Genomic DNA, 27,984 nt, shown 5'->3' with positions numbered 1-27,984 from the left:
AACCAATCTCTTTATAAATATATTAATGAATGAACACAAACACAAATTATTTTAATAATTATAAAAATAAAACATAAATCTAACATAGCATCAATTATACAACATAACATACCAAATGACTGAAGTTTGATATTTGTTAATAATTTTTTAATTTCAGACAGCTACAAGTGCTACAGATAGAATAACACATGCCATAAAAGAAAAACCACATAACCATAATTTAGAATAATGTAGAATAACAGCATACCTTTCTGGTCAAGAAACAAAAACTTCTCTTTGAAGAGTTTTTACTTATGACCCACTTAATGGAATGTTTCAATTTATTTAAAGGAAATCTGTAGGAATTACAGCAAATTATGTGTAGTACTACTCCAATTTTAACCTGCTTTTGCAGTATTTTAATTACAATTCTTTATAACTTCATAAACATATTACATGCAAGTTAGTGTAAAAGTATAAAAAGAACACTATTTTATTTATAGTTTAAGAATTAAAAAAAAAGAAAGTTGTCCAACAGGAAATTTCAGTATGGGGCCATTTTCATATCGACTTTTTTGGCAGAAAAATGCTTCAGCTCTCAGCACGCAGGAGTTTTTTGCACTGAATTGTGGTTTAAATAACAGTAATTCTATACATACATTATTTCATAATTTTAATTAATGACCGGGTGGAAAAATGGTTGTCAACAAAAGAAATATTTCCAATTCTGTTAAACAAGAATACAGTTATCTCATATTGCTCTACAGTAAATCAACTGTTCAAGAAATATATTTCATTATAATTGAACCAACTGTAATCTTTTTTAACTGTCTGTGGAGAGAGCTTTCAATGTTTATATTTTTGCTACTTTCTAAGGCATTCCAGGTATTGTAAAATGATAAAGATAAAATTGAATGCAGTTTACTAGCCCAGGAACCATTAAATTATTAGAAAAGTTATTCCAGTATTTCATCAGTCACTGAAATGCTGTAAGGCAATTTGTGTTTTCTTCTTTGAAGAACTTTCTTAAAATCAAAATATTACATTTTGCACATTCAATTTTCCTAAGGAAATATTTGTCTTCCTTTTCTAGTAGTAACCATTACACTGCACCCCAATTCCAAATTTGGTTTTCTTAATTACCTAATACACTAACTACTATTTAATTACACTTTACTTATTAAAAACAAATATAATAACGCAAAATGTATGAAGTGTACCCAAAAATAACTAAATGGTTAAAAAAATTTGTTTTCATAATTTTTACTGACTAAAACTCTAATCTCCTTCAAACTACTACCCATATGATTGAATGCACTTGTTTCAATGGTTTTCCCACTGCTGGGAACATTTTTGTAATTTCTAAAGAGAAATGCTGTCCAAGACCTGCAGTAATATATCTGACTTTCTCCTTGGTACAAAATGCATTCCTTTGATTCTTTTTTCATAAGCAGGAACAATAAAAAGTAATATGTAGCAAGATCAGGTGAGAGATAATGATCATTTTGCTTTTTGATACAGTGGGCATATGGAAAAGGGTGCAGTCATGATGCAGAAACCAATCACCCCTCCTACATTGCCTGAAATTTTTGTTGCAGACTCCTAAGCAATTTTTCAACATATTAACATAAAAATGGTGATTCACCATATGTCCAGGAGTAACAAATTCTCTCTGAACAATCCCATTTACATTAAAAAAGCAAACCAACATTGTCTACACATTTGATCGAACTTGCCATACTTTTTTCTATCTCTGTGAACTAAGTGATTTCCACTGGTTACATTGATGTTTTGTTTTCAGGTCATAACCATGGCACCAACTCTCATCACCTGTCACAAATTTAGAATGAAAGTGTGATCATTTCAAAGTTGGTTCTTCAAATCACAATATAACAAAATTAACATCGACTGGTTTCCTGATGTTCTATGAACAATTGAAGTAGAAATTTTGTAGCGATGAGTACCATGTTCAAATTGTCTGTTAAAATCTGTTGGCAAGAACTCCAAGACATACGAGTATTTCAGAAAGCTCTTTAATAATCTAAAGGTGATGATTTTCATAAATAGCATTGTAAACTTTATCAAGATTTTTGTCATTCCTAATTGAGAAAGGTCAATCTGATCTTGGTTGGTCTTCAAGTAACATTTCCTCTTGTTTAAAATGTAATAACCAATTATATATTTGTGTTTCATTTAAAGCTTCCTCTTTAAAAACAATTTGAAGCATCAATACTGTCTCAGCAGCCGCTTCCCCAACAGGAAACAAATTTAATGCAGATTTTTTGCTCTATATGTTTAACCATCACAAAAATTGCACATGTTTAAGAAACATTAAAAAACTGATACAGAATCAACCAGTATCTCAGATGCTTTACGTGTGGATTAGTCATAAAAAAGACTGTGACACAGTGTAAGGCAACAAATATCCCATTCTCTTGAGAAAATATATTATTCATAATATCTCAATTGAATAGCGGAAAGCATTTTTAGATAAAAAATTTTTTTATACATCTCTGATGTGATAATTTTAATAATTACTTCTTTGATGAAGACATATAATGTTGAAAAATGTTTTGGATAAATATTAGTAAGTAAACTATTTTCAATTTCTGTTTTAGTGGTTCAAAATATTTGATTATTATTAATTTTATATACTTTATTATATACAGAAATGCATATAATTTAAAATGAAGTACTGTATACAACAAATAAATTTAGTAATCATAAATAAGAAAATCCTAATAACAGCCTACATTTAAAATTATTATCCAAAGAAATATACAGAAATTAATTAACACTGAACTTTAGTTAATGCATACCTAACCAATAAAAAGAAACTGTGACAAAAGAGCTACGTACATAATATTGAAATAAACACCGCTGTAACACACGTACACAAAGAAAATTGTTTAAACAACGCACCAAGATTAATAAAACTTACACTGAAAAACAATATTATACATTTTTATATTAAAATGCATGTAGTGAATTTGATTATAGCAGGTATATAATTAGTTAATGGCTTTAATTAAAGCAGTGGCAAACCACCTGTAACTCATTTGAAAGAATTTTATTTTGTTATTGTTATCCTAATCTGAACAGTAATTGTTTGTTTATAATTTTAAAAAATCTATACCTATATATAAAGAAAACTACAACTACTGAGAACTATCAAGTAGGTAATAATAACATTAACTGTCTGATACCGCTATTTTATAACAAGTTATTGGCTATATGTCAATAATGTATTATTAAATTATTACAAGTGTACTAGTACGAGATAGACTGGATGAATACAAATTCATTGCAAAACATATTTAATCTAGAATGAAAAATATAAACAATCAGTATAAGTACTGTCAGCACAATTAGCAGTGCTGATCAGAGTGAAGATGAGACATGAAAGACTGCATATCACTTCATTTCAGTATGTTTGGTATCCTGGTAAGTAATATACACTAAGTGAAAACAGACAATAGAAGACTACTTCTATTCCTCACTTCTACTTCTATTTCTATTTGTACATGTCTACGAAATATTGTTATGGACTCATTATGTAGATTATATTATCTATAATTCATTCATACATAATGAACACAAAATATTGCTGATTAAATTGCTTCTATTTCTACTTCCTCACTACTTCTATTCCTCACTTTCCTCAGAAAGTCTGGCATGGGAACTAAGTTACTCTAATGAATGGTTATGCAATTTTCAAAAGAGACTATATCATGGTGGGCCACCTTCAACCATTACGGTTATGAACCTACATTTATATATACACACATACATACACAAACACAATGACTAATAAAACCTGTTTTAATCATAGCTAGGGGAATGATGAGGTAATTATAACATTTAATATACAAGAGCTGGCAACTTAAGTAAACTATCATTATAATAATTAATTTGGCGTTTCATAAATTTGTTTATGTTTGTATCATTTTTTTAGATGTTTCTGAATTAATTATTATTTTCTAAAATGTTTAATTTATTTTCTATGTCGATGGTAATATGTCTTTTTTTTTAATTAACTGCTCTGATATGTTTGTCAATTTACGGCTACTATTTTTAAATGCATACATGTGTCCACTAAACCTAATTTTTAATGATCTATTTGTTTTTTAATATATAAACAATGGTCACATTAGTAACAGATATTCTATAGATGCCACATTATCCTAATTATTTGTATGTTTGTTTTGCTTGTATTTCCATTTAAATATTTTTTTTGTGGTTATTAGATTTAAAAGGCTAGAAATAAATTACCTTCATTCAAAGATTTTTTTGGCTCCTTTTTAAGTTATTAGTGTATTAAGTTTTATCTACGTAAAAAACATTCATTAAGAGTTAAAGATGACTTATTATCTTACATTTATGTAGAGTTGTTCAGTTACCAATCACAATTTTTATTTATATATGTTGATTAAACTAATATTATAACCAACATTTTGTGTAGCTATTTTTTTTAATGAAATTTAGTTTTTTGTTTATCTCTTTGTGTATATGACAATTCTGTGTATCATGCTAGAATATATGTTAATTTTATGTGTTAATGATAGTGAAAATTATTATGTATTATAGTGTTAGTGGCAAACAGTTTACAATCACTTTCACAATGTTATTATTTACACTAATGTTATGTCCAAAATATTACTTATATATTTTTATTTTTATTGTTACAATAACAATAGAAAATTGTATTTATACAAGTAATTTAATCAGCAATATTTTGTGTTCATTATGTATGAATGAATTATAGATAATATAATCTACATAATGAGTCCATAACAATATTTGGTAGACATGTACAATTTCATGAATTATTTTGAATTCAAAGAGCTAGATGTAATTTTTGACATAATTGTAGATATGGGAACTATTAAAAATTTTATAAATTAATAATGAATTAAAAATATAAAAAATATTATACATGCAACATATATTTGTTCATCAAATAAATTATGAGAATGATAATAAACTTATTCTGGTACTACTGATAAACTAACTAGTATAGTAAATGCATTTGACAAGCTATTCTTGCTATAGTTAGAGTAGGTTTCATTAATAGTTATGATTATAAAAAAATAATTTTATTTTGTTATTTAACTGTAATAATAATTTAAAAAATTAGCTCTCAGATGCTGACATATTTATAATAAAAAAACATTTTATATACATATTTAAAGAGTACACCGCTTGCATGGTCTGCTTCAGCAGTTCATTATTCTTAATGTTTAATATTTCAACAATGGAAAAATGTTTAATAAAATTATTTTATGTGTTTTAACTACTCTGGGTTTTTGCATGATTGTAAATAATAATTAAACATTCCTTTTACTTAAGCAAATTATTTAATATATTTGTTGTTAAGACAAATTTCATTCCTCCTGCACCCTGAACATTTTCTAATAGACTACTGGTTTCCATTGATGAAGGTTGTACTGACATTCTTAATAATCTCTAATAACAGCACATCACCATCATCAAGATTTCAAATAATAAAAGAACGTCGATACAACTTCCAGCAAAAGAAATTGTCAGACATTCTGTGAGAGAAGAAAAAAAATTATGATTAGAGATATGTTACTGATTGATTTTCTAGTATTTAATACTACTTATGAGAAATAAAAAATTCTAAACATAAAATTTGTAACAAATCGAATACAGTTGATAAATAAATTACACAAACCTCAAACTTATACTCCAACATTAAGTAGCCCAGGGGTATAAAAAATAAATCCATTTTGGTAAACCAAAAACTGAACTTTTACACTTCATAAATTAAATTGATTGATAGAAAATAATTTTAAAGGGTTTTTGAGAAATCAGAATTGTCAAAACTCTATAAAATAGCTTGATGTAAAGAGGGGCACATTGCACTGATTTTATTGAGTAAAAACAAAGGTGCAACATTAATTAGAATCCTATTATTCCTGTTTACTTTTTTTAATTTAATTTAATAATTCTGCAACTTGCATGTCTACAATAAGCCTATTTTTAAATTGAATCCTCCAAGCTGAATGTGAAATATGATTGGTGAAATAGTTTTATTGATCAGGTATCTGCTTCCAAGTCTAACAATCATATGGCAAACCACAAAACACAGTAAATGTTCACTTAGATTTATATTATTTCATTATATTATTATTTATGTTATGAATTTTTTAATTAAAAAAAATCTTCCATCCACATTCATTCTGAAAGATATTAGAAGTAGCTGAGGCTGTTAGAATAAAGTAGTTTTTACTTTTAAACGAACACTCTTTTATATGAATATTTACACAATAAACAATTCCACTATAATTAGTATTATCAAAAGTCTAAAATAAAACTGAAGTGTTTATTTACAATATTTACATAAGTAATTATGTCCACATAAGCTAAGCCTATGCGTGGGCTTGAAATTCTGTTATTCAACAGAAATTTAACCTACTTAAAACATGATCAACCTTTTAAAAAAATAAAGTTAAAGTTTTCCTCACAAAAATAAACACAAAAGAAATCTAAATGGAGCTTTACAGGAAAATTATATACAAAAATTTTCTTTAAAACAATATTTCTTTGCATAAGTATGAATATAAAAAAGGAAATATAACATTTAATTTTATAAATATAACAGGGAAATACAAAATAGTAAAAGTTGTAAGTGTTATAATAATAAAAAGGTTACAAAACAATTTCAGAGAAGCAATTCAAATAAATTAATATATTAAAAACAACTTGTTAGACAGAATTTTTAGAGTTGGCAAGAAAGAAAACTTTTGTAACTCCAAGGTTTAGCAATATCCTACAGCAATAAAATGTTCCATAGCCTCTTGCTTGATTGAAACAGCCAATCAGCTACTTTTATCTTGAATAAAATGCAGTTATTTCAGTAAATAAAAAAAAAAAAAAATCATCCGGAAGATACTGATACAAATACTGGGATAATACATAATGATATGTTGTAATAATTGATTTTATTTAAATTGATGTATCCTACATACTTCACATATTGAGGTTAAATGTTTAGGCTATAAATCAATGAGAATTAAATTTTTATTTCTGAACATATATCGTGTTTTTATGAGTATTTTTTTTTTTACTTTATTTTGCACTCAATGTCACATACTTAAACTTCAAGACTCGATTGCATCAGTGTTACATAGCAGAATTTCTTAAATGAAATGCAATTTAATGTTTAAAGACAACTCTACATATATTCTTTACTCTAACTGGAAAACCATTATATAAAATAAATCTATGTAAAACAATTCTTTTTTGATTTTATAATTACAAATATGTTATTCTTTGTATGATGATTCTTACTCAAGTTCAATTTTGAGACTTAATTATTAATGTAGTGTCATTCCATTTAATACTGTATAAACAAAAAAATATTACATTATAATTAATATATGGAACAATATTCAAGAAATTTAACCTTGTCAACAAAGTATTTATGATTTACATAATTTATAAATTATAAACATTAATCTATACAACAATAAGACTGTATGCAAACTTTAAATGAAGGCACAGGCAAGAATCATCTTATAAATATTTAATAACTCACTTTCTCTGATATCACAAATCTTACAAACTGCTCCAGTAAATGGATTAAGCTTAAAACATGACACAGCTGTCCTGTGTTGTAATTTTAGATTTAACATGCTAGGGCAATAAAAAAAATTTAAAGCATTCTAAAACTGCATTTTTTTAAGCACAATAACTTGCAATGACTCAACTCAAATGATAGTAACAGTGATTTACGTAATAGCTAAAATCGATCCACTGTAGGGAACAAACCTGCTTTACTTCAAAACTCCTCTCCTAGTATACCTCTTCAACACTGCTGAAGCACTGTAAAATGTGACTGTGGCAGTAAGCAACTGGGTACTTTGTAGGCTATGTAGAAGATTAGACACACACACAATATATGTGTCACGTGACACACATGAAAAATGTAATTTACAAAATAGCTACATTACAGAAAATTACACTATTTTTTATTTCACACCAGATTTTGGTCACAGCTTTTCCCACGTAAGCATTATTAAAAAAAAGCAGAGAATCTTATAGCATAACTGTCCACAGAATTGCATATGTATAATTACATAATTTACAGCTTCATAAAAATACAGCTTCTTTTACAGCTTCTTAAAGACTTCTGTAAAATTTAAAATTGTGAAACCTTACTATACATGATTTTCAATATAATCTTCTTTTATCCACAAAATTAAGAGAGAAGTTGATAAAAATTATGCCAACATATTAACTATTATTATCCCAGTTATTTTCATTGAACAGTTTATTTTCATAATTAAGATTGATTACTGATTTTATTTAAAAGTGAATGAAAAACACTTGCTTATACAATAATAGGTTGATTCCAGTTAAGTAAGATATAAGTACATTAAAACAAGAATTTTATAAAATGTAAGAATGATTATATGTGATAAATAAAAATTTATGTAAAACATAAATTGCAATAAAATATCAAGATAAAAGGTATAAAACTACATTGTAGGCAGTAATAATTCATAGGCCACATTTACATGGTAAAATCTTGTTTTTCTTATTAGCTCTATCATCAAGTAATATACATTTAAGCATTAAAATTATTTAAAATTTAAGCCACAACCATTACACATAACTGAAAGTAGGGCCTAATAATCTTTGCAGCCTCTAAAAAATAGAATGTTCTTGAAAATGAATAAAAAAATTTCTAAGCGTGTTCTGAAACCTTGCTAGGATAATCTACATGATCTAGGGTCTATGCATCAATGGGAGCATATATTGCTCGTATAGCTATTTTTTCAAACAGATTCTGATCTTTTTTAAATGACTGCTATAGTGAAACTTGAGAGAAATATTAAAAAAAACTAAACTAAATAAAAGATAATTTTTGTGAGAAAAAAATGCCTGCAAATAATGAAAATAAACAAAAAAATTTCATCTAACAATAGATTTTACAATTTTATTAAAACATTATACCCATTTTTTTTTAGATATTCAGATTTATAATTTTTGTCACTCTAAATTAACAATAATATATTTTCTTTCAATATCTTTGTCAAAACTGCTAAGAAGCTCTAAGTATATTCTATATAAAAATAAACATAACTAAAATTTTATTAATTATATGAAATATCATTAAGAAGTTAAAATAGATGAATCTGCTTCCCTATTTATTGATGATGTAAACAATGATCGCAATTAATATAAATTTTCATGAACAGAGCACTATTTCTGATTTTATCAGTAACAGTACTTCTAATTGTTATTTGAGATGAGCAGTTAGCAGGTGTTATATCAGCTATATACAGCAGTAATTATGTATTAAGAGTGTACTGTTTCATGTACAGCCTACATTCTCCCTTCTTACAATACATTGAGGAAATGGGCACAGACAGAAAAACATATAAATTTAATCTTGTAATTGAATTAAGGCTAAAAAAAACAACTATTACAATTACATATTTATATATTATGATCACACTTAGTGTCTTTTCATTTCTACATGAAAAGTATAAAGCCTTTTTTAGGAGCCTAACACTGCAGCAAAAATAAATGAAAACAATCCAGATCTACCTTATAATAAAGTTAATGAAAGAGGATATTTATAACAATGCTCCACAGTTTAAGCTATATGTATATATAGTAAACAAAACAAAAAAAAACAATCCTAATTCTAGTACAAACCTTATTTTAAAATAAGGTAATGGCTTAATTAAAATTTAAGTAGAATACAATAAAGGAATTACTAGTAATGTACCATTATCAGGCAAAAATGTCTCAAAGATATACAACTTTACTACCTAAGCTGTAAGCAATTACAGAATTTAATTATATATGTACTTATTTATTAATACAATATGAGGGATACCTACATAAAAGTAGGTTTTAGCTTTTTATTAATAATCATTTTAATTTTGGATATTTTATTATCACAGAAATTCATTAAGAAAATGGATCTAATAATCTGTTAAAACTTACAACTGGGTTTATACATTAAAAAAGTAGCATATAAACTAATATTAAACACATGTACAGAAGGATGTTTTGAATCCATGCTTTTACATTTCAATAAAAATACAGGTGCAAGTACGTTAATAACCTTTCAATCAAGAAGTATGTTTTGGTAAGGTTATCATAATTGGAAGGATACAAACAATGGTTAGGTTAACCCCAACAAACAATCGTAAAAAATTTATGCAGAATATCATTTAGGACAATAAAATCAGGGAACTTCTAAAATGATTCCTTTATTTTTAAGGTAGGGATATATTTTTAAAATAATCAATTTGTCAAAAACCTTTATGTAAATACAAGCAGCTCGTTAGCCATAATAATGGATGAGATTTACTAACTTACAGCAATAATTAACAAAATTGAAAGCTCACCAGTTTTCAGGTTCTGTTTTTCTGGCCTATCTTCAGAATCTGAATATCTTCTGTGGCCTGGTTCATCAGCAGTATTTCTCCAGTTATGTCCTTCGAGAGTCAGACCTAACCCAGATTTTGTTGACAACGAATATAAGCGAAACCGTGCCCTGCTAGGCCTAGTTTTGCTAGCATCCATTCTCTTAATTGTTACTAACCAATTAGTCAATTCAATTTAACAAAATTTATATTCTTGACAAGACATCCTCGTACGTTGAGCTAAATTCTTGGATTACAGTTCTTCGGTTGCATGATTAAAACGGAGCAACAGTATTGTTGCAAAAATAATTTTGAAAAACATTTTTTCTAACACAACAACAATTACTCATATAAAAATGTAAGAAAGTAGGAAGGGTTCAGTTAACAACCAGTTCACAAAATATCAACATATTTAAACAGAACCGAATCCGGACATACTAACACCAGCCATAGCGTTTCCTACTGCTTCAATGCTTCGATATTGATATCGATATATATCAAACAAATCTATCCCCACCGCACTCCAAAGAAATATGAAAATTCGTTCAATGCTCTCATTGGATTTCATTGATGTAATATCTGGACTGAGACTTCGTTGATGTATCATTCAGATACGAATTAAAATTTAGGTGATCTTTTTAAACACACTACAAAAATAAAAATCTAAAAGTGGATACACTTTATCCATAGCACACACATTCATATGCACTTCGTTACTGTAAACGGTAATAATTATAATACACGATTTAACAATTTTCATTATACAGATTGTCATTTTCTAACTCCGAATGTTAAGGCAGGCATGTTTCTAGCTAATGTAAATACACCGAGGTGGCAAAAACAAAAAAACTTACATCTCTGTCCATCTGCAACCCGCTTCTTTGCTAATAGTGAAAACGAATGAGAATTACTGCAGCTATAAAATTCAAAGGTGCTTACTTCGGCAGTCTACATTAACTAAAATTACTTTAAAAGGAAAAATAACTAATTTACTTGGAAATTTACAATTAATTTTAGAACTGACAGAGATGCAGTAGAAAAAATATTAATATACAATATTTCTTCAGACTCGAAAAAAAAACTAGAATTTGATATTCTTTGTCATACAACTAATTTCATGCTGGCTCCATATATTTTTATACATACCTTTATAAAATCCACCATCTCACCATATTTAATAATAAATAGATCTTTTATTCTGATATCAATACATTATATAAGAGAGATTATAAACATAAAACCATACATTATAAGACAGAAGGGATTAAAATCCATATTAATTATTTAAATTATAAACACATGAAATAACCTTAAGGTAAATACTCTAAAAACATCAACATATTAAATATAAAAAACAACTAGAAAATAATTTTCAATTCTGAAGGCGTTAATAAAAGTTATTTTGAACACACATTTATGCAGGAAATTCTGCATTTCTTCTTACATTATTTAAAAATTCATAGACAGGTAATATTATTTACATAAAAGAAAACCTTTTAATTGTGCTTTAAATAAACTGGTGGGAAAGTTTTTTTAAGGTTTGATAATTTATTAAAAATGGCAATGGAAGCATAATAAAGCACTTTCTCTTAAGCTAAAGTATTATGTTGAGTTGCACAGAAACATTTCATTGCCTGGTTTCTTATTGGTGGATACTGTTTTTTTTTTTTTTTTAAGAATTAATATGGATTTTTATCTTAATTGGACTTCTTTTTAGCAAAGAATGCTTATTTATAAATATAAACATATAATAAGAAAAAATTAACATATTTAATTTTTTAAATATAGGTATACACAGTTTATTATTACAGGTCTTTAACAATGAACTGACAACCCAGTTTCATATCTTAAAAATTTGTGCTGACTTTTTGAGGGGGCCTAAGAGATGACATTATACTTCAGGAATGTACGTAAGCATAATAAATATTCAATAATTATGACAATCTTAGCATTTTATTAAGGTGCTTCAAAACAAAACAGTGTGGCTTGATTTTGTTGCAAAAGAAATCAATTTTATCATTCCAAGAAGCTTGTCTTCTAATAAAATGCTCAGAAATTTCTTTATATGGTTAACAAAAATATTATTGTTATCATTAATGGAATTCTATTCACGTGATCAGCAATCTTGTCTACCTGAGAAGCACAATGGTTTTATCCATATTTAAAGTTGGATGATTACAATCCATCTAGTGAATGATTTTTTAAATAGCTATTGCAGAATTTTCAATTTTTTAAAAATAATCATCCTCAGATATAACAGTTGTGTCATCTGCAAAGAGGATTACAATGAATGGTTCAAGATTTTGAAGCAGGTCGTTATAAACTTCTCAGTCCTTTACCTTTTTTAAAGCAAAGGACTGACAACACTTCCCTGTGGCACTCTGCATTGTACATCTTGAAATGAGGACCTAAATTCTACACATATTCATATCAAAAGATGGGATTTCAACTCCCGGGTTTATGGTTGATAAGAATGACTAATCGAATGTAAGCAGTTCTTCTGATAATAGAGTTACTAAGTTTTTCATCAGTAAAAAATGTACAAATATCCAATACTTTACTGTGATCACAAAAAATTGAAAGTCAAATCTTTTTGTTATATGTGAAATTTAAAATGTATTCTAAAAACTGGGAAATGGCTGTATCAGTAGAAAATATTTTCCTAAAACCATTCTGAGAGTTTGTTAATATATTATACTTTTGAAGAAATGTTAAAAGTCTATTTTTCATCACTTTTTCAACTACTTTAGAAAGTATGGACAATAACAAAATTTGCCTATATTTTTGTAAATTATTGTATTGGAATGATGACCAATACCCAAAGTAGGAAGTTTATGAAACTTCCTACTTTAAACTTAAACTAAGTTTAAGAAACATTTCTTAAGGAGGAGAATAACAACTGAAGCCTTAAGAAGCTGGGAAATAATACATTTTTGAAAGATTCAAAATTTATAAAGGGATGATAATAACAGCATTTAAGACTTCTTTTAAAATATTTGCAGCAATTTCATCAATATCCACTGAATGGTTTACCATCAATCTTTACCAAGACCAAATCTTAATTAAATTTTTTTCTTTATCAAATTATTTGATCATGAATGGCTTAATTTGATACCCACTAACTTGGTTCTCCTTCAGGCAAGAATTTGAGAAAATAATTTTTTATTTACTTAATTTCAAAACCTCTTGATTTTTTACTTTTAACAACCCACCTAATATTAAACCCATGAAGTTCTATTTTTCTTTTTTCTTTGAGCTTTTTTATCTATAAATTTATATTTGAAATGAGTATCAGTGCTTTCTGGTAGCCCACCTTTGATACCTTCTTAACTTCAATTGTCCTTTATAACAGTAAATTATAAATAAAAAAAAGTTTCAGTAATTTAGTATTACATCATGGGCCCCCAAATTAATAATAATATTTTTTTATTTTTTTTTGGAGGGAGGTGGAAATGCATTTATGCATGGAGTGTTGCGTTCCCACTGGTAGTCTTATCCAACCACCATCAGCAAACTACCGACTACAACCACCCTGTTTCTACCAGGATTCGAACTGGAACTGTTTTACACATTACTTCACGCCAAATCCTCCTAGCCTGAGAAGTCCGCTACCTAATTTTCACCTGGCTTCAGACTATCCAGGTCACCCTTATTGGCCCCAAGCCAAACCCTGCTTCTTTCTTACGTAAGGTGTCAAATATTATATAGTATTGATAAAAGTAGATATTGCCAGGATTATGTTTCAACTAAGTAAAGCAGTTTACATGATACATCATCAAATTCTACTTCATAAATTTATTCTATGTAGTATTAATGGAATGCCTTACAAGTGGTTAAAATCATATCTCTCAAATAGTGGGTAAAGAACTGAAATTCAACACTTCTGTTTACATAAACATGTAGTATTTAATTATCATTTAGAAAATAGGAAAATTCAGTAAGGTGTATCATAAACATCTTTTTTAGGTTTGATTTTTCCTTTATATAAACAATCTTCCAAAGTACTACACAGTGTTGTTTACAGGTGATTCTGATTTATCAGTTCCAGGTAGATGAAAATAGTTGTGTAAGCAAAACAGATTCTTCTAATAAAAATTATAGAAGTTGCTTTTTGATAATTCTAAGTTTTAAATATTAAAGCTGTTGCAATTTTTTAACAATTGCAAAAATATCACCATAACATTTTTTATTCATTGAGAATTTTAGTAATTTTTTGTCAGGGAATAATTTAATACATCATTATTGCTAAGAAATTTGTGATAAACTTCCTACTCTGGGTATTGGTCATCATTCCAATACAAGGAATAAGATAAGCTTACCACTGTACAACACAAACTACAGTTTTCTGAAAAGAAAGCAACTTAAAATATCTGATTGGCCTTCCATGTCAACTAAAATATAATTCCAAGAATAAATATTTTTAAGGCATGTTGAAGTTATAATTCATATCTAATTCTGTTTATTCATTCAATGAGTATTTCAGTGTAAACAATAATTGGTTTTAAAAATAACTTTGTTTTATTCTTTTCAACTGTTTTAATTTCAATTCTAGTTTTCTATGTTTTTAAATAATTTACTATCTCTCTTTTTCTCCCTTCCTCATAACTGTTTTCTTTGATGACTATTTAACAGCAATATTTTCTAAAGGTACTGGTCATTCCCGACTTCATTTCCTCTTCATTTTTAATATGAAGATGTTTATTTATTTCTATAAATGTAAACAAACTTGTTATTTTGTTACTTCCATGGTTACCAGCTGTTTGTACTTATGTTAATATGCATTATTAAAATTAGTATTTCTATATATATATATATATATATATATATATATATATATATATATATATATATCAAACGACACACATCACACTTATACATATAAAGGTTAATAAAGAATTTACTCAAAATACGGCTACTTGTATATTTAATTGATATTCGTGAATTAGTGCTATGGTGAAAAATATTGTAAAGAAATTCTGTTATTTGAATTTACAGCTACCTTATCATAAATTTAATTATTATATATCAAATATATGATGGAAATTAACACCAAGCAGCTGGATCTATTGGCAGAAATGAATAAAGAAGAAAGAAAAAATGAGTTATTTGATGAAGTTATAAAAACAGTAAATAAAGTAAAATTTTTGGGTATTAATTTAAATGAATCAATGACGTATTAGTGATATTAGTAAAGAAATATTAAAATAAATTTATATCAAAATAAAATGTAATTAAATTTTTTTTATTGAATGGTTATACTAATCTAGTTATTTAAAAAAAAAAAAGTTTTGTACTTTTCAAAATTTCATTTCTTAGTGACATTAGCATGGGGTAACCACATTAGTATTATTCATGTATTCATAAGATAAAACAGGCCCAAAAGGACAGATCTCAATATGTTGTGTAATGCATGTGGAAATAGATTTAAAGAATTAAATATTAAAAAAAACATTTTTTAAACATTTCCATTTGTTTACATATGTGAAATAATTCGTTTTTAAAAACTAATTATTCAAATAAAATAGTAGTCACCATTTATAGGAATTAAAATCAATTCCTAACTGCTATGTAACTTCATGGCTTAACTCAGTTTTTAAAAATGCATAGCCTATGATCAAAAATATCTACATCCATGTTTTGGTTGATCTTGTTTAAACCCAGTATACATCTTGCAATAGGCTCATGCCTCCTGCTATTTACATAAGGCTCTCTTAATTCCACTACAGAAACATTGACATCCCTAAGTCTTTAGTGCCTTGTAAATAAATATACATCATGCTGGCACCTCCTCTCTCAAAGAATCTTTATCTTTAAACCAAGCAATTCGCATTGCTCTTCACATGCTTGACCTTTGTTACATAAATCAGCAGGCACAAGTTGAATAGGAATTTTCTTTGAGCTCTTTCTATTTGTTTGATGGTATTAGTTTTATTATAATTCCAGATCACTGAACAATATAAAACCAGTTTAACCATGGTCTGGTACACTGTCAAGATGGTATCAATTTGCTGAAAGTGCCGGCTCACTCAAAGAAGCGGTCCAAGATTCTGTCTTGCTTTAGGTGTTATCTCCTCTACTTGACTATTCTGGAGAAACTTCCTATCCAAAATAACTCCCAGGTCACGGATTCTCTCCATATGATGAATTACTGTATCATTAATTAAATAGTGGTACTTCACCATTAAAGTCTTCCTGGTGTAGGTGATCACGACTGTCTTGTCCAAATTAAGTATCATTTCATTATGTTTGGACATACAGATATTTTATCAATATACTTTTGAAGGGATAAAAAGTCCTCATTAATTTTAGAATATAATTTGACATTATCAGCAAACATTAAAATATTTGACTCAAAACCATTTCCAATGTCAATAATATAAAATATAAATAGTAGAGGACCGAGAATAGATCCCTGTGGAATGCCAGATGTTGCAGTGTAGTCACTTGAGACTTTACCTGATACTTTGACTTGAAAAATTCTATTTGTTAGGTAATACTTTATCCATTGCAACATTTCTCCTTGGAAACCATACAGTTTTAACTTATTAATACGTAGTCAATGTGAACAGAGTCAAATGCCTTAAGAAAATCAAAGTATATTGCATCAACCTGTTCCTGATTATTTCTGGCAACACATAAGACAGTATGTCATTTAAATTGGCGGCTATGAATTTTCTTGACATAAACTCATGCTGTCGAAAATCTATGCATTTCGCTACATTGGCAAATAACTGTGTGTAGATTAATCTCTCCAAAATCCTAGAAATTGTATTTAATACAGAAACAGGTACATAACTGCATATTTCATGGAAGTTGCCCTCTTTGGAATCAGTGATACAAGAGCTTTCTTCCAGCACTAAGGAAAAGTTGCAGATTGCAAACTAAAATTAAATAGTCAAGTCAAGACTGGCACTATTAGCTCAGCAATATCTCATACAACAAATGCAAGGATGCAATCAGGACCAGCTGCTGATCCTGCATTTAATGCATTAATGCTAATACTTCAGTGATGCAATTTCTTTCTGATCATGACGCCTTCCAAGACAGACTCCAGCGATTTGGCCTGGTGGATTCAGGTATGTGTTGAGATTGTGGACAACTAGATGACGCATACCATGTAATTTACGAATTCATGAAATACAAACTTTTGCGGATGAGACTATTTGTCGGCTTGGCATTAGATCTCTGTGAGAATTGAAAAAAACCGGGCCAAATGGGTAATTGTTGAAAATTTCATTGGGTGCTTGGTAAGAGAATGGATTGCCAAGGGAATCTGGGGTTCTGCCTGGTCTTTCTTGTGTTGTGGTTTTGTTGTTCTGGTGTTATGAAGTTTGATGGTTTTGTATATTTAGTTTTTGAGTTCATTTTTATTTTTTGTTTTGTGTTATGTTATGGTTGCATGTTGAACTCAATTTCTAACCTATCGAGTAGGTAGTTGCGTTTTTAATTTCAGTTCCTTCATGTCATTCAGTCTTGTTAAAGACTCAACATAGATGTGTTTTGTTTTAACAAGTTAATTTCCTGTTAGTACACCAATGGGAATATCACATGTGGTATTCGCATCAGTGGCATCCTGACTGAGGCAAGAACAAGGCTGAGAGATGCCTTTTGCCAGGGTTCTGAAGATGATCTCCGGTAAAGCCCATAACGGCTAGGTACAAAGGGGAGGCATGGCGACTGAAACTACCACATGGAAAGTGCCTTCCGCTATGGGGTCAGGATGTCTAATACTTCATCTTCAGTGATTGTAGGTATATTTATAGATCTGTCCCCTATCTTCCTACCGTCTTCATTTAGAGACCTTTTATTCACTGCAGGCTCATAAATCAATTGGAGATTTTTACTGAATTCTTTGCTTACTATTTTAGCATCCATTACATCATTATTTCCAATCTTAAGTGAATGAATCCCACCAGATTCCTTCATAAATGACTTGATGTATTTAAACAAGTTAGCAGGTTTTATCTTCAATTCATTCTCAGCATTCAATGCCCTAGTCAAAGTATCCCATCTAAGCAAGTATCTGGCTTCTTTTAAAAGCTTGGCAAAATGTTCCTACGAGTTCTTGCAAAAACCAATTAGGGAAACCCTTTGGCCTTATCCTCTTTACAGGCACAAACTGCGTAATTCTAGATTCTAAAATCTGAGTAAAGTAACAAGCTGCCTCTTAGATATTTGAGGAAGTATAAACTCCAATCTGTCTTTTAAGTAGCATCATCAGATCAAGATAGACCATGGCTGAAGATGTTTTCTCATTGACTATTACCTGCAACACAAGGGCATTGTGTAGCGGCTGATCAGGGTGAACAAGATGATCAATTTCTAACCCCACATCTTTGTTAGTTCAATGCAGCCAGATCTAAGATTGATTTCCTGCCCTGAGGTAGATGGGAATTATATTGCCACATATGTTGATTATCAATGAGCTTAAAAAGAGCCTCAGGTTTCTTCTAGTGTAAACATTTGCATGCTCATTAAATGAGTGATTGTGTCGAACTTGTCAAACAATCTAAAATACTCAATTAGATCATCAGGACATGATTCTGGACTGAAGTAATGATTTCCAATTAATACTTTAAAACTGTCATTCATTGGCAGCTCAATCCAAATACATTCATTTGTAAACTCTAGATCATCCCTCCTGTAGCACTGAAGCCGATTATTTACAGCAATCAGAGTGCCTCCACCTCTAGTAATTTCAATTTCATTATATTTACAATTCGCTCTGAAAACAACCCATTCATCTGTAAAACAATCTCCATTGATAAAATGTTCATTAAAGCTGTCTCAATGACTGCAATAACATCATGAGTTGTGCAAGCCACAGCTGCAAAAAACTCATCTGCTGCCTTTGTCCTCAAGCCTCGTACATTTTGATAAATTATACTTAATGCTGTATGCTCCATTACTGTTCTTTGTTCACAACCTCTTCCACTTTTAGTTTTTCATAAAAAGGCAGTAACAAAATCCCTTTGGGCCAAACCTCTGATTTCAATTTGCTGTAATCTTCATCAACAAACTCCAAATGGAAGGAATTGTACTACCTCTGTTTTTACATAGTTTAGTACAATGGAAATTCTTGACACTTGTAGTGGCTTTTATTATCCACAACATATCTTTATATTTTACAGCATTCTCTTCAGTAGTTAGCTTAAAACGAGAAAAAACCAAAACCCTCATTTTGGATGAGCTTTCCATTCAATGCACCACTATCAACAATTCTTTTCTTACCATGTTTCGGTGCTTTTTTCTGGTTTAATTGACTGACTGGCTCCATCTTCTAGATTTTCTTTCTATATTTAATAGTTTTCCAGTCATCAGGTTTTTTCACCACCAGGGAAAATCCTTGCTGGCACTATTTTCTTCTAAAAGGATGACATTTTTTAATCCTGCTTACTCATCAAGAACTTCTTTGTCAGTTATTCCATTATTTAACCTGACACAAGGATTTTTCTGTCTAGATGGTAATCTCATTACACTTCTAAAAGTAGACAATACTTCAATGGAATTTTTTCTATCGGAAGTTTGTTTCTCAATTACAGAATCAAACCTTTCCTTCAGTTGATTATTTTCTCTCACCAATTAATTAATCAATGTATTAGAGCTCTTTTTCTGGTCTATCATTCAGTCCATTTTTTCCTCTAATTTCAACATCATTTGGAACAGTCTAGGAACAAGGTCATCATACAAGCACTTTGTCAAAACTGTATCTAAATATTTTATCAGTCAGTAAAACTTCACCTTGGATCTGCCAGTTGCACCTTTTTTACCCATCTGCGAAACAGCTAAAATTGGTGTTCAATCATCCTTAGGTACCTGAGAACATATCAGACATAAATATTTACTCACTCTGTTGACTACCATAAAGTTCAAGTCATCATTTTTTATACCAACATAATCAGGTGATAGATAGGACCACATGTGCCTTTACAGGGCAGTTTTTTTTTTTTTTAATATAAAAGGCTTTCCACATTTATCACACTTAATGCTGGAAGGGGCCATCCTGTCATGAGTATAATTAGAGATAATACAAATAAAAGAATAACTAACAAAAAATAAAAACTAAAAACCTAAGTCAAAATTAAACCGAGTCAGAAAATAATACCTTCATATGGCATCTGTTTCACTAGTATCTGCTAAAATGAGTCTGTTTAAAAGGTGAGTCTACTTACCTGTGGCGACGGATGAGGGGAAAGGAGATTGGTTCCCTGACCTGCCTCAGATCACTAAAATGAGCCTGACCACACAACCTAGCTCTAAAAAGGAGCAGATGTTAATGAATTACAAAGAACCAAGTGGTGAATGGAAAGCCAGGGATATCAGGGAATGGTGGTCAGACCCTATAGAATTGTTAGTCCTTTTAGCCACCTGTAGGAAAAAACAAGAAGGCTAGCTCAACTGGCAAAACTGAGTTGCTGAGTAGCCCAACTAACATTGAGTTGCTGTCCAACTCAATGTCGAGGTAAGACACACCAACTGTTAGCTGGAAAATGGCCTATTATATTTGAAAATAACTGGACAAAGCAAACCATAATAAGGGCAGAAGCAAATATGAAGAAACCTAGTTGCCTAAAAGTGTTATTATTATTACATGTGTTAATACTATTATTATTATTATTACTGCTTCAAAGCCAATTGCAAAGATGAAAGAAAGCTGTTAGTGCCTGGAGCCAGAGGCTGAGAAGTGATGATGTAATAAAAATAATAATGCTTCAGATAAACTCCAACACCACGTCTGTGCAAAAACATCTACGCACACTTCCAGGGCGGGCAATGACATCGTACTTCATTACCTTCACTTATGTCGGCCAATAGGGAAATAGTTATACTCAGAAGCTTCCCTGTGGAGTGATGGAATTGGCTGTCCTGAGCTAATTGTGCTTCTCAGTTTCTATGTTTGCAACGGGGTGGCAGGCATGACTGTGATCTGCTTTTGCTGACGCTGGGTGGAGTGCTCATCCCTCTTCTCGCTTGTGGAGCCAGGTTGAGGGTGTGCTTATCTCTGCCGAAGTCTTTACAAAATATCAAAACTAAATTAGAATATTATATCAATAAATTCAAAAACATAAGAGGTCTAACTTCTTAAAATCTATCGCCTAGGTTTACTTTTAGGCTACCCTTTCTATCTTCTTTTTCCATCTTCCAGAAAACTTAGATGTTGAACTCCATGGTGTCAGAGGCCTCAAAGGTGGATTCTTCTGATCCTCCGCATTAAATCACAGAGGATTTCCTCCTCAGATGATACTGGCTCTGACCGTGCGGTCAGCAGTACATCAGAGTTGAGATTCGTACACTATGCTAAAGCTTGTGGGCAGCTGAAGTCCTCGCCCAATCATTTAAAGGCCTCCGAGCTTTCAGAGTTTCCATTGACAGCCGTTCCAAGTCTTCTAGAGAAAGTAACTTTACTTTGAGCTTCTCAATTTCTTGGTAGGGATTTTCCGTATTTCAACTTTTACTGTCGGTACATAATGTTCCGATTTCTTTGGTAGTTTTTTTTTTTAAACTTTCGGGACCACCGTTAGGTATTGCTTCAGAGGATGAGATGAATGACAATTTTTGTAGCATGTGAAAATTCCATACCTGACTGGGATCAGAACCTGCGATTTTCGGATGAAAGGCCAAGACGCTACCACTCGCGTCACGGAGACCAGCAAAAAAACACTAAAAAAAAAAGAAAAAAGTATAATTAATGATACGTTCAACCATACGTTAGCCAGTTGCGAGACTACATTTTCTGGTTTAAAGGTAGCTGCAAACCTCTGCATAGGACGTAGTCGTTGGTGCTCTGCCGAGTATAATCTTCTAGCTTAATAGTAGCTGACTTTTTGTACTGTTTTGATCTCTTGAACAGCTACTTCTTGCTTATAGATTGGGCAATTCCTGATCTTGCCGAATGGTGCCCACAACAATTGACGCAGACAACTGGATCCCTGCATGGGTCATCAGGGTGTAACGACGGGCCGCACATAGATCTGCTTCTTAGTACATCTTGGCTGTGTCCGAATTTCTGACATCCAAAGCACCGCAGTGGAGTCGGTGCTTTTACTGCTGACCGCACGGTCAGAGCCAGTATCATCTGAGCAGGAAATCCTCTGTGATTTAATGCGGAGGATCAGAAGAATCCATCTTTGAGGCCTCTGACACCATGCAGTTCAATATCTAAGTTTTCTGGAAGATGGAAAAAGAAGATAGAAAGGGTAGCCTAAAAGTAAATCTAGGCGATAGATTTTAAGAAGTTAGACCTCTTATGTTTTTGAATTTATTGATATAATATTCTAATTTAGTTTTGATATTTTGTGAAAACATTTAGTTAAAAATGGTTTTTGTGTTTTTAACGTGTTTGAAGTGTTTTTTAACGTGTTAGTTTTAGTGTTTTTAAGTGATAAAGGCCCATTATATCCTTGTCATCTTGTGTTTATTTAGAGTTTTTGTATCCTTCGACAAGTCTTTTTTAGATGATTTGTTTTGAAAAGAATAGAACTTTTGACTGTCACTATTGTTTTTTTATTTGGGTGTGAAAGGAATATTTTCTTTTTTTTGTTGATATGGAAAGGGGCTAATGACCACAGTAATTGATGCCCCTAAAAACAAAAAAAAAGAAAAAATGAAGAGTATCTTTTTATCGTATGATATAAAATTTAAAATCAAGACAAGATAATTTAATTACCAAAAATACATCTCAAATGATGAATTCTGTTTATTGCTCTATTTAGGTAGTTCATTTATTAACACTGGTATTGACAGTTAGTAAATAGAATGGATATTATGAATGAATTATATAAAACGATCATATGTGTATATTTTATTAAATATTACCAAGCACCAACTTAAATATTACATAAAATATTAAATAAACCAACAAGACAGTAAAATTATGATCCTCAGTCAAATATTTTATTTTTTAGTTACATAGTCAATCTAAAAAAAAGTGTTCTTTTTTTAAAATTATTTGGTGGAAACCTTGTAAAAAAAAAAAAACCATCCAACTAAGGTCAAGACAGAATGAGTTGATTAAATATAAACTTACCTCTAATGAATTGTAGCATTGCTAGTTTATCAATTCATCATATTCAAATTCTGTTTGGTGATTTGCTTGTTCACATCTAAACCTAAATGTATACATGTACGTGCAATACATTCCTGGGCAATCAACTTCTCTATTAATTTGATTGTTTCTATTAATTCAGTATTATTTTCTATATTGGTTATTTTGTTTCTTTTGTTAATTAAATGTTCTGCCATGTTTGGTTCTATTCTTGTATACTCTGAAGTGTTTTGAAAATATTTTTGTATTTGATCAGTTTGTTTTTCTATGTAAATTACTCTTCAATTGTTACATTTTATTTTATATACTACTAGCGTACCCCGTCGCGACTTCGCTCACAATATAGATGTAGCTTCGCTCGCAATGCTTTTTTAATAGCAAACTTATTTTTTTATAAATAAAAAAATATTTAAACAATATTATATTTAGATTTTCATTAAATCCTGATAAAACGGTAAATAACATTTTTTATGAAAAATACTGAAGGAATAAACGATAAACAATAAATTGTTGCCCAAAACTTAAAATAGTTCAATATAAAAGTCCAATAAAGATAGACAAAAAATTTATTACAATCCCAAATCTAGCATCCCCATCGCGGCTTCGCCCGTGCTCTACGGTTACTTGCGCTTCCCGTCACGATCAGTGGGTCACGGGACGCTTCGCTCTCCCTTCCCGTGTTCCTTTCCTTCTTCCGCTTCTCTTTCCCTTAGTTCACTTTCCCCTTCCTCTTCCCTATTTCCTTTCCCCCGTCATATTTCCTCTTTGTTTTTTATATTTTCCCTTTCCATTTACTTTTCCTCACTTCCCCCTTTTTCTATTTTCCCCTTCTTCCCTTTTTCGATTTTTTCTATTTCCCATTTCCGATTTTTCCCTTTCTCCCTTCTTCCCCGGTTTTCGATTCCAGTTGGTTTTCAATGAATTTCGGTATAGGTTCATTTTGCCGCTAAGCAGAAATCACGGTAAAATTCTTTGTTATTCCTAATCTAAAAACAAAGCCTTTTCCGGACACATATTTATTATGAACATTTTTCAATAAACAGAGAAATACAGCTGTAAAATTTAACGGCATTCTTCTGGAGCACTCATACACTCATTCTGCCGTTCTGCGCGCGCACACAATGTATTAATATTACTTATTTGACAGATAGATGTAATGAATTATTTCATTTCCACGCTTTACCTACGCTTTTAATCTCAACCAATTTTTTTGCATCTGACATCTTCAATTACTTGTACATATTCTAATTTTTTAATTCCGTTTTAATTTAATTATTTATTTATTTTAAATTTAATTTAATATTATTTTATTTACTTTTAATTTTAATTAAATTTATTTAATCCCCTTCCTCTTTTCTTTTGTCTCTTTTCCTTTTCCCGTTTTTTCTTCTCTCCGCTTTCTCCTTTTTTACATTTTCCCCTTCTTCTCTGCGCGTAAATTGGTCCAATAGTTTTTTAGTCTATAGTGGACACACATATCGGAAACATTGCAATGGAATCCAAAACATTTAGTATAGCGTATGTTGCTTTTACGTCCAACAGATAACGCTGTTAACACGAAATTTAGTTTTTTATCGATTTGAACTCCTTAAAATCAGAATTTAACAAAATCCTTTCTTAGTGCACGCCTACTTAAAGATACGAAGGTACCCTGAAAATTTCAAGTCTCTACCGATAATAGTTTTGGTTGTACGTTGATTATGAGTCAGTGAATCAGTCAGGACATCTCTTTTATATAAGAGATACATATAAATTAAATGTCTTTTTCTCTATCTTTTGAAATTTTAACGATGTTGATTTATTAGTTTCAGGTTTAAAGCATTCCTGTATTTTTCTTTGTTAAATATATGTTAAGTTTTCAATATTATCATGAGCACTAAAATTGGTATATATAACAGATTTTTTATTGAGTTAAATAAACATATGGTTGGTTATCTGAGAAAAATAAAAATAATTTTAGTAATGATATGATTTGTAGTTTTTTTAAAAATCTTTTTCAGCTTTATTTCAAAATAGGCTTCATGTTATTATTAAAAAAAATCATTCTATGTTTGATGTAATTAGATAGAGGGTGATTGCTTTATAAATATTTTCTATTTAAGAAAACTCATTATTTTAGTTTAGCTCAATATTTATTTAAATAAATGAAACAAATCTGGTATCTTAGAACACCACATACATTTTTCTGATACTCGGAACGAAACAATAATCTAATCTGTAATATTTAAAATCAGATTTAAAATGGAAAGACTTTTTTAATAGATTGGGTGAAGTTCAGAAGAGGAAAATTCATGGAAGTTTAAATAAAATGTATTTTCTACGATAACATTCTTTATTTTTTCTTATAACATTTTATAAACCTATGAGAAAAGTAAAAGATAACTTATATACATAAAGAAATGTATTTCTAATTTGACCTTTGCCTGTATGGTATGGAGATACTATTAAAACAATTACAATATTCCATAAAAATTTAATAGTAGTAAAAGATTAATACTACTAAAACACATATTTACAGCATTTCATTAAACATTTTTAATGCATTATAAGATCACCAGGTTAGGTACGGTAACTACATTTCAGTGCCTCTTTAAATGGAGTGACAGATGATCAGAACGTGAAAATGATCGTTGACAATGATGACACTTGAATGGTTTATGACCAGTATGCTTTCTGAAATGCCGAGTCAATTCATCTGATCTTGCAAATTTCCAGGCACATCCTTCCCATGAACAGTGGTAAGGTTTCTCCCCTGTAACATAATTTCAATCGTAGATAAAAATTTTTAATATCAATATTAACTATTGATGTTTGTTAGTTGCCATAAATAAATGATAGTATGGAAAGTGACGTAAAGCGTCATTCATTTCTGATAAATGACAGCCATTCCCAAGAGTTGTAATCTTGTTTATGTTTACTATCAAAGGCAGGTTAAATGATTTCCTGCTGCCTTTTACACTGAGACACTGAGACAGATATAATTTTGCACATTGGTATATCAAGACAATTAAAATGAAGGTACATTCAGGACTGCAAGTGACATCACTCTTTCCACCATGGAGGCTGACTATATAATCAGTATCATTGCTCTCAGGTGTGCTCATTCATTTCATCAGGTTGTCATTTTGGTCCTCTATTAGAATGTAACAATTGTTTTGTTCAATTTTATATTAGCATTATGTACATGCGCGCGCACACATACACATACACACACACACACACACACACACACACACAACATTGATTTTTAATAGTACAGATTTGTCCACCAATGATTTTTTTCTATATGTTGAATAAAAGTTTCAAATAGTATAGCACTATTAGGAACTCCTTCAGCTAAACAATTAATGTTATATTTTATCTTTTACATCATAGGAAACTACTACAATGTTTTTATTTTTATTTAATTTGGTTATTAATTATTTCTGCACTTTTTGTTATTACCTTTCTATTTTGTTTATGTTAGTTGTTTTTGGTTATCGTTAATTAATGCACTGATTTCATTATTGTTTAATTTTAAAGCACTTTAAAACTTAAACATTGTGTTTATTATTAGAATCATGCCTGGAAATATTTTAACTGTACTTAGACAGTTTTGGTTATTTTTTATATGTATTCTGCCTAATATATGATGATTAATTAAATAACCCATATTCAAGTAAGTAATAGCAAAAAAGAAGATTGTGTAGCTTTTACATAGTTTGAACAATTTTATTGTGTTATTAGATCAAATAACTTGATAAGTGTGTTTTTGTATGAGTAGCAAAAGGAGCTACTCTTGTATTAGTTGACTGGTAGATTCTACATAAAAACATGGTATAACTTTGATTGGGACAGTATCACAAAAAGTGTTATAGTTCATCTTAGTACATGAAAATAACAATTATATACAATAATGATGATTGAAGTATGTATGGGTAACAAAATCAGACAATAAAATCACAGTTCTGAAGGCATTAACTGAAAAAACATTCAATTCTATCCTGAACATTCTACTATCCAATTAAGGATTTTACTAGTACACGTTAAATGAGAACATACAAAATTCAGGTTTATATAATTAGTAACAATTATAAATACATAAAAATAAACAGTTTTTTGATTGCTTTTGATTTAATTAAAAACATTTTATCTGAAATGCACAATGTAAAACAATTATAGTGATGAAAAACAACAGTTAACAGAACAGAAACTTCTTCACTTGTCAGTTTTTGACAATATGTAGTGGTTAGTTATGGTAACATCCCACAGAGACTTTAGATTTTTGAAAAGTGTAGGAAGCCTAGTTAACCTCTGCCGCTATTTTGACTTTTTGTGCATTCCTTGGATAGGAAAAACGTCTTATACTTCTTATAAACTTGCCGACTACTAGAAGTTGCCAGCATAGCAGTGCAAATGACTTGGGTGGCAGCTGAAACAATTCCTATGATTTCATATAATGGAGAAGAGATGTAGAATACTGAATGGGAGAAGATAAAGGAAATAAAACATTTCTTTATAAATTTCTTTTATTGTTATTAAACAGCAAGGTGTAATACCTTCCTGTGATAA

At 29.8% G+C, this 27,984-nt stretch overlaps 2 protein-coding genes and 1 long non-coding RNA gene across 5 annotated transcripts in view; 1 reads left to right on the top strand and 2 right to left on the bottom strand.

Moving 5' to 3' along the window:
* dop (microtubule-associated serine/threonine (MAST) protein kinase dop) overlaps positions 1-10,842 on the bottom strand; it is a 98,715-nt gene extending 87,873 nt beyond the window's left edge. The window contains exon 1 of the mRNA XM_075362823.1: positions 10,371-10,842. Within this exon, the coding sequence (XP_075218938.1) occupies positions 10,371-10,548 (178 nt within the window). The 5' untranslated portion in view covers positions 10,549-10,842. The remainder of the gene's footprint in view (positions 1-10,370) is intronic.
* LOC142323335 (uncharacterized) overlaps positions 1-27,984 on the top strand; it is a 29,385-nt gene that overhangs the window by 193 nt on the left and 1,208 nt on the right. The window contains exon 2 of the long non-coding RNA XR_012756086.1: positions 12,177-12,294. This is a non-coding gene — a long non-coding RNA (uncharacterized LOC142323335). The remainder of the gene's footprint in view (positions 1-12,176; positions 12,295-27,984) is intronic.
* The window catches only part of LOC142323334 (uncharacterized), a 111,375-nt gene continuing 109,143 nt past the window's right edge, over positions 25,753-27,984 (bottom strand). For all 3 annotated transcript variants that reach the window (XM_075362826.1, XM_075362824.1, XM_075362825.1), the window contains one exon: positions 25,753-26,185. In XM_075362826.1, the coding sequence (XP_075218941.1) occupies positions 26,013-26,185 (173 nt within the window). In that variant the 3' untranslated portion in view covers positions 25,753-26,012. The remainder of the gene's footprint in view (positions 26,186-27,984) is intronic.

This window comes from Lycorma delicatula, chromosome 4 (genome assembly GCF_047948215.1).
Source record: "Lycorma delicatula isolate Av1 chromosome 4, ASM4794821v1, whole genome shotgun sequence".
Lineage (NCBI taxonomy): Eukaryota > Metazoa > Arthropoda > Insecta > Hemiptera > Fulgoridae > Lycorma > Lycorma delicatula.
This window is presented reverse-complemented; position numbering and strand designations above follow the sequence as displayed.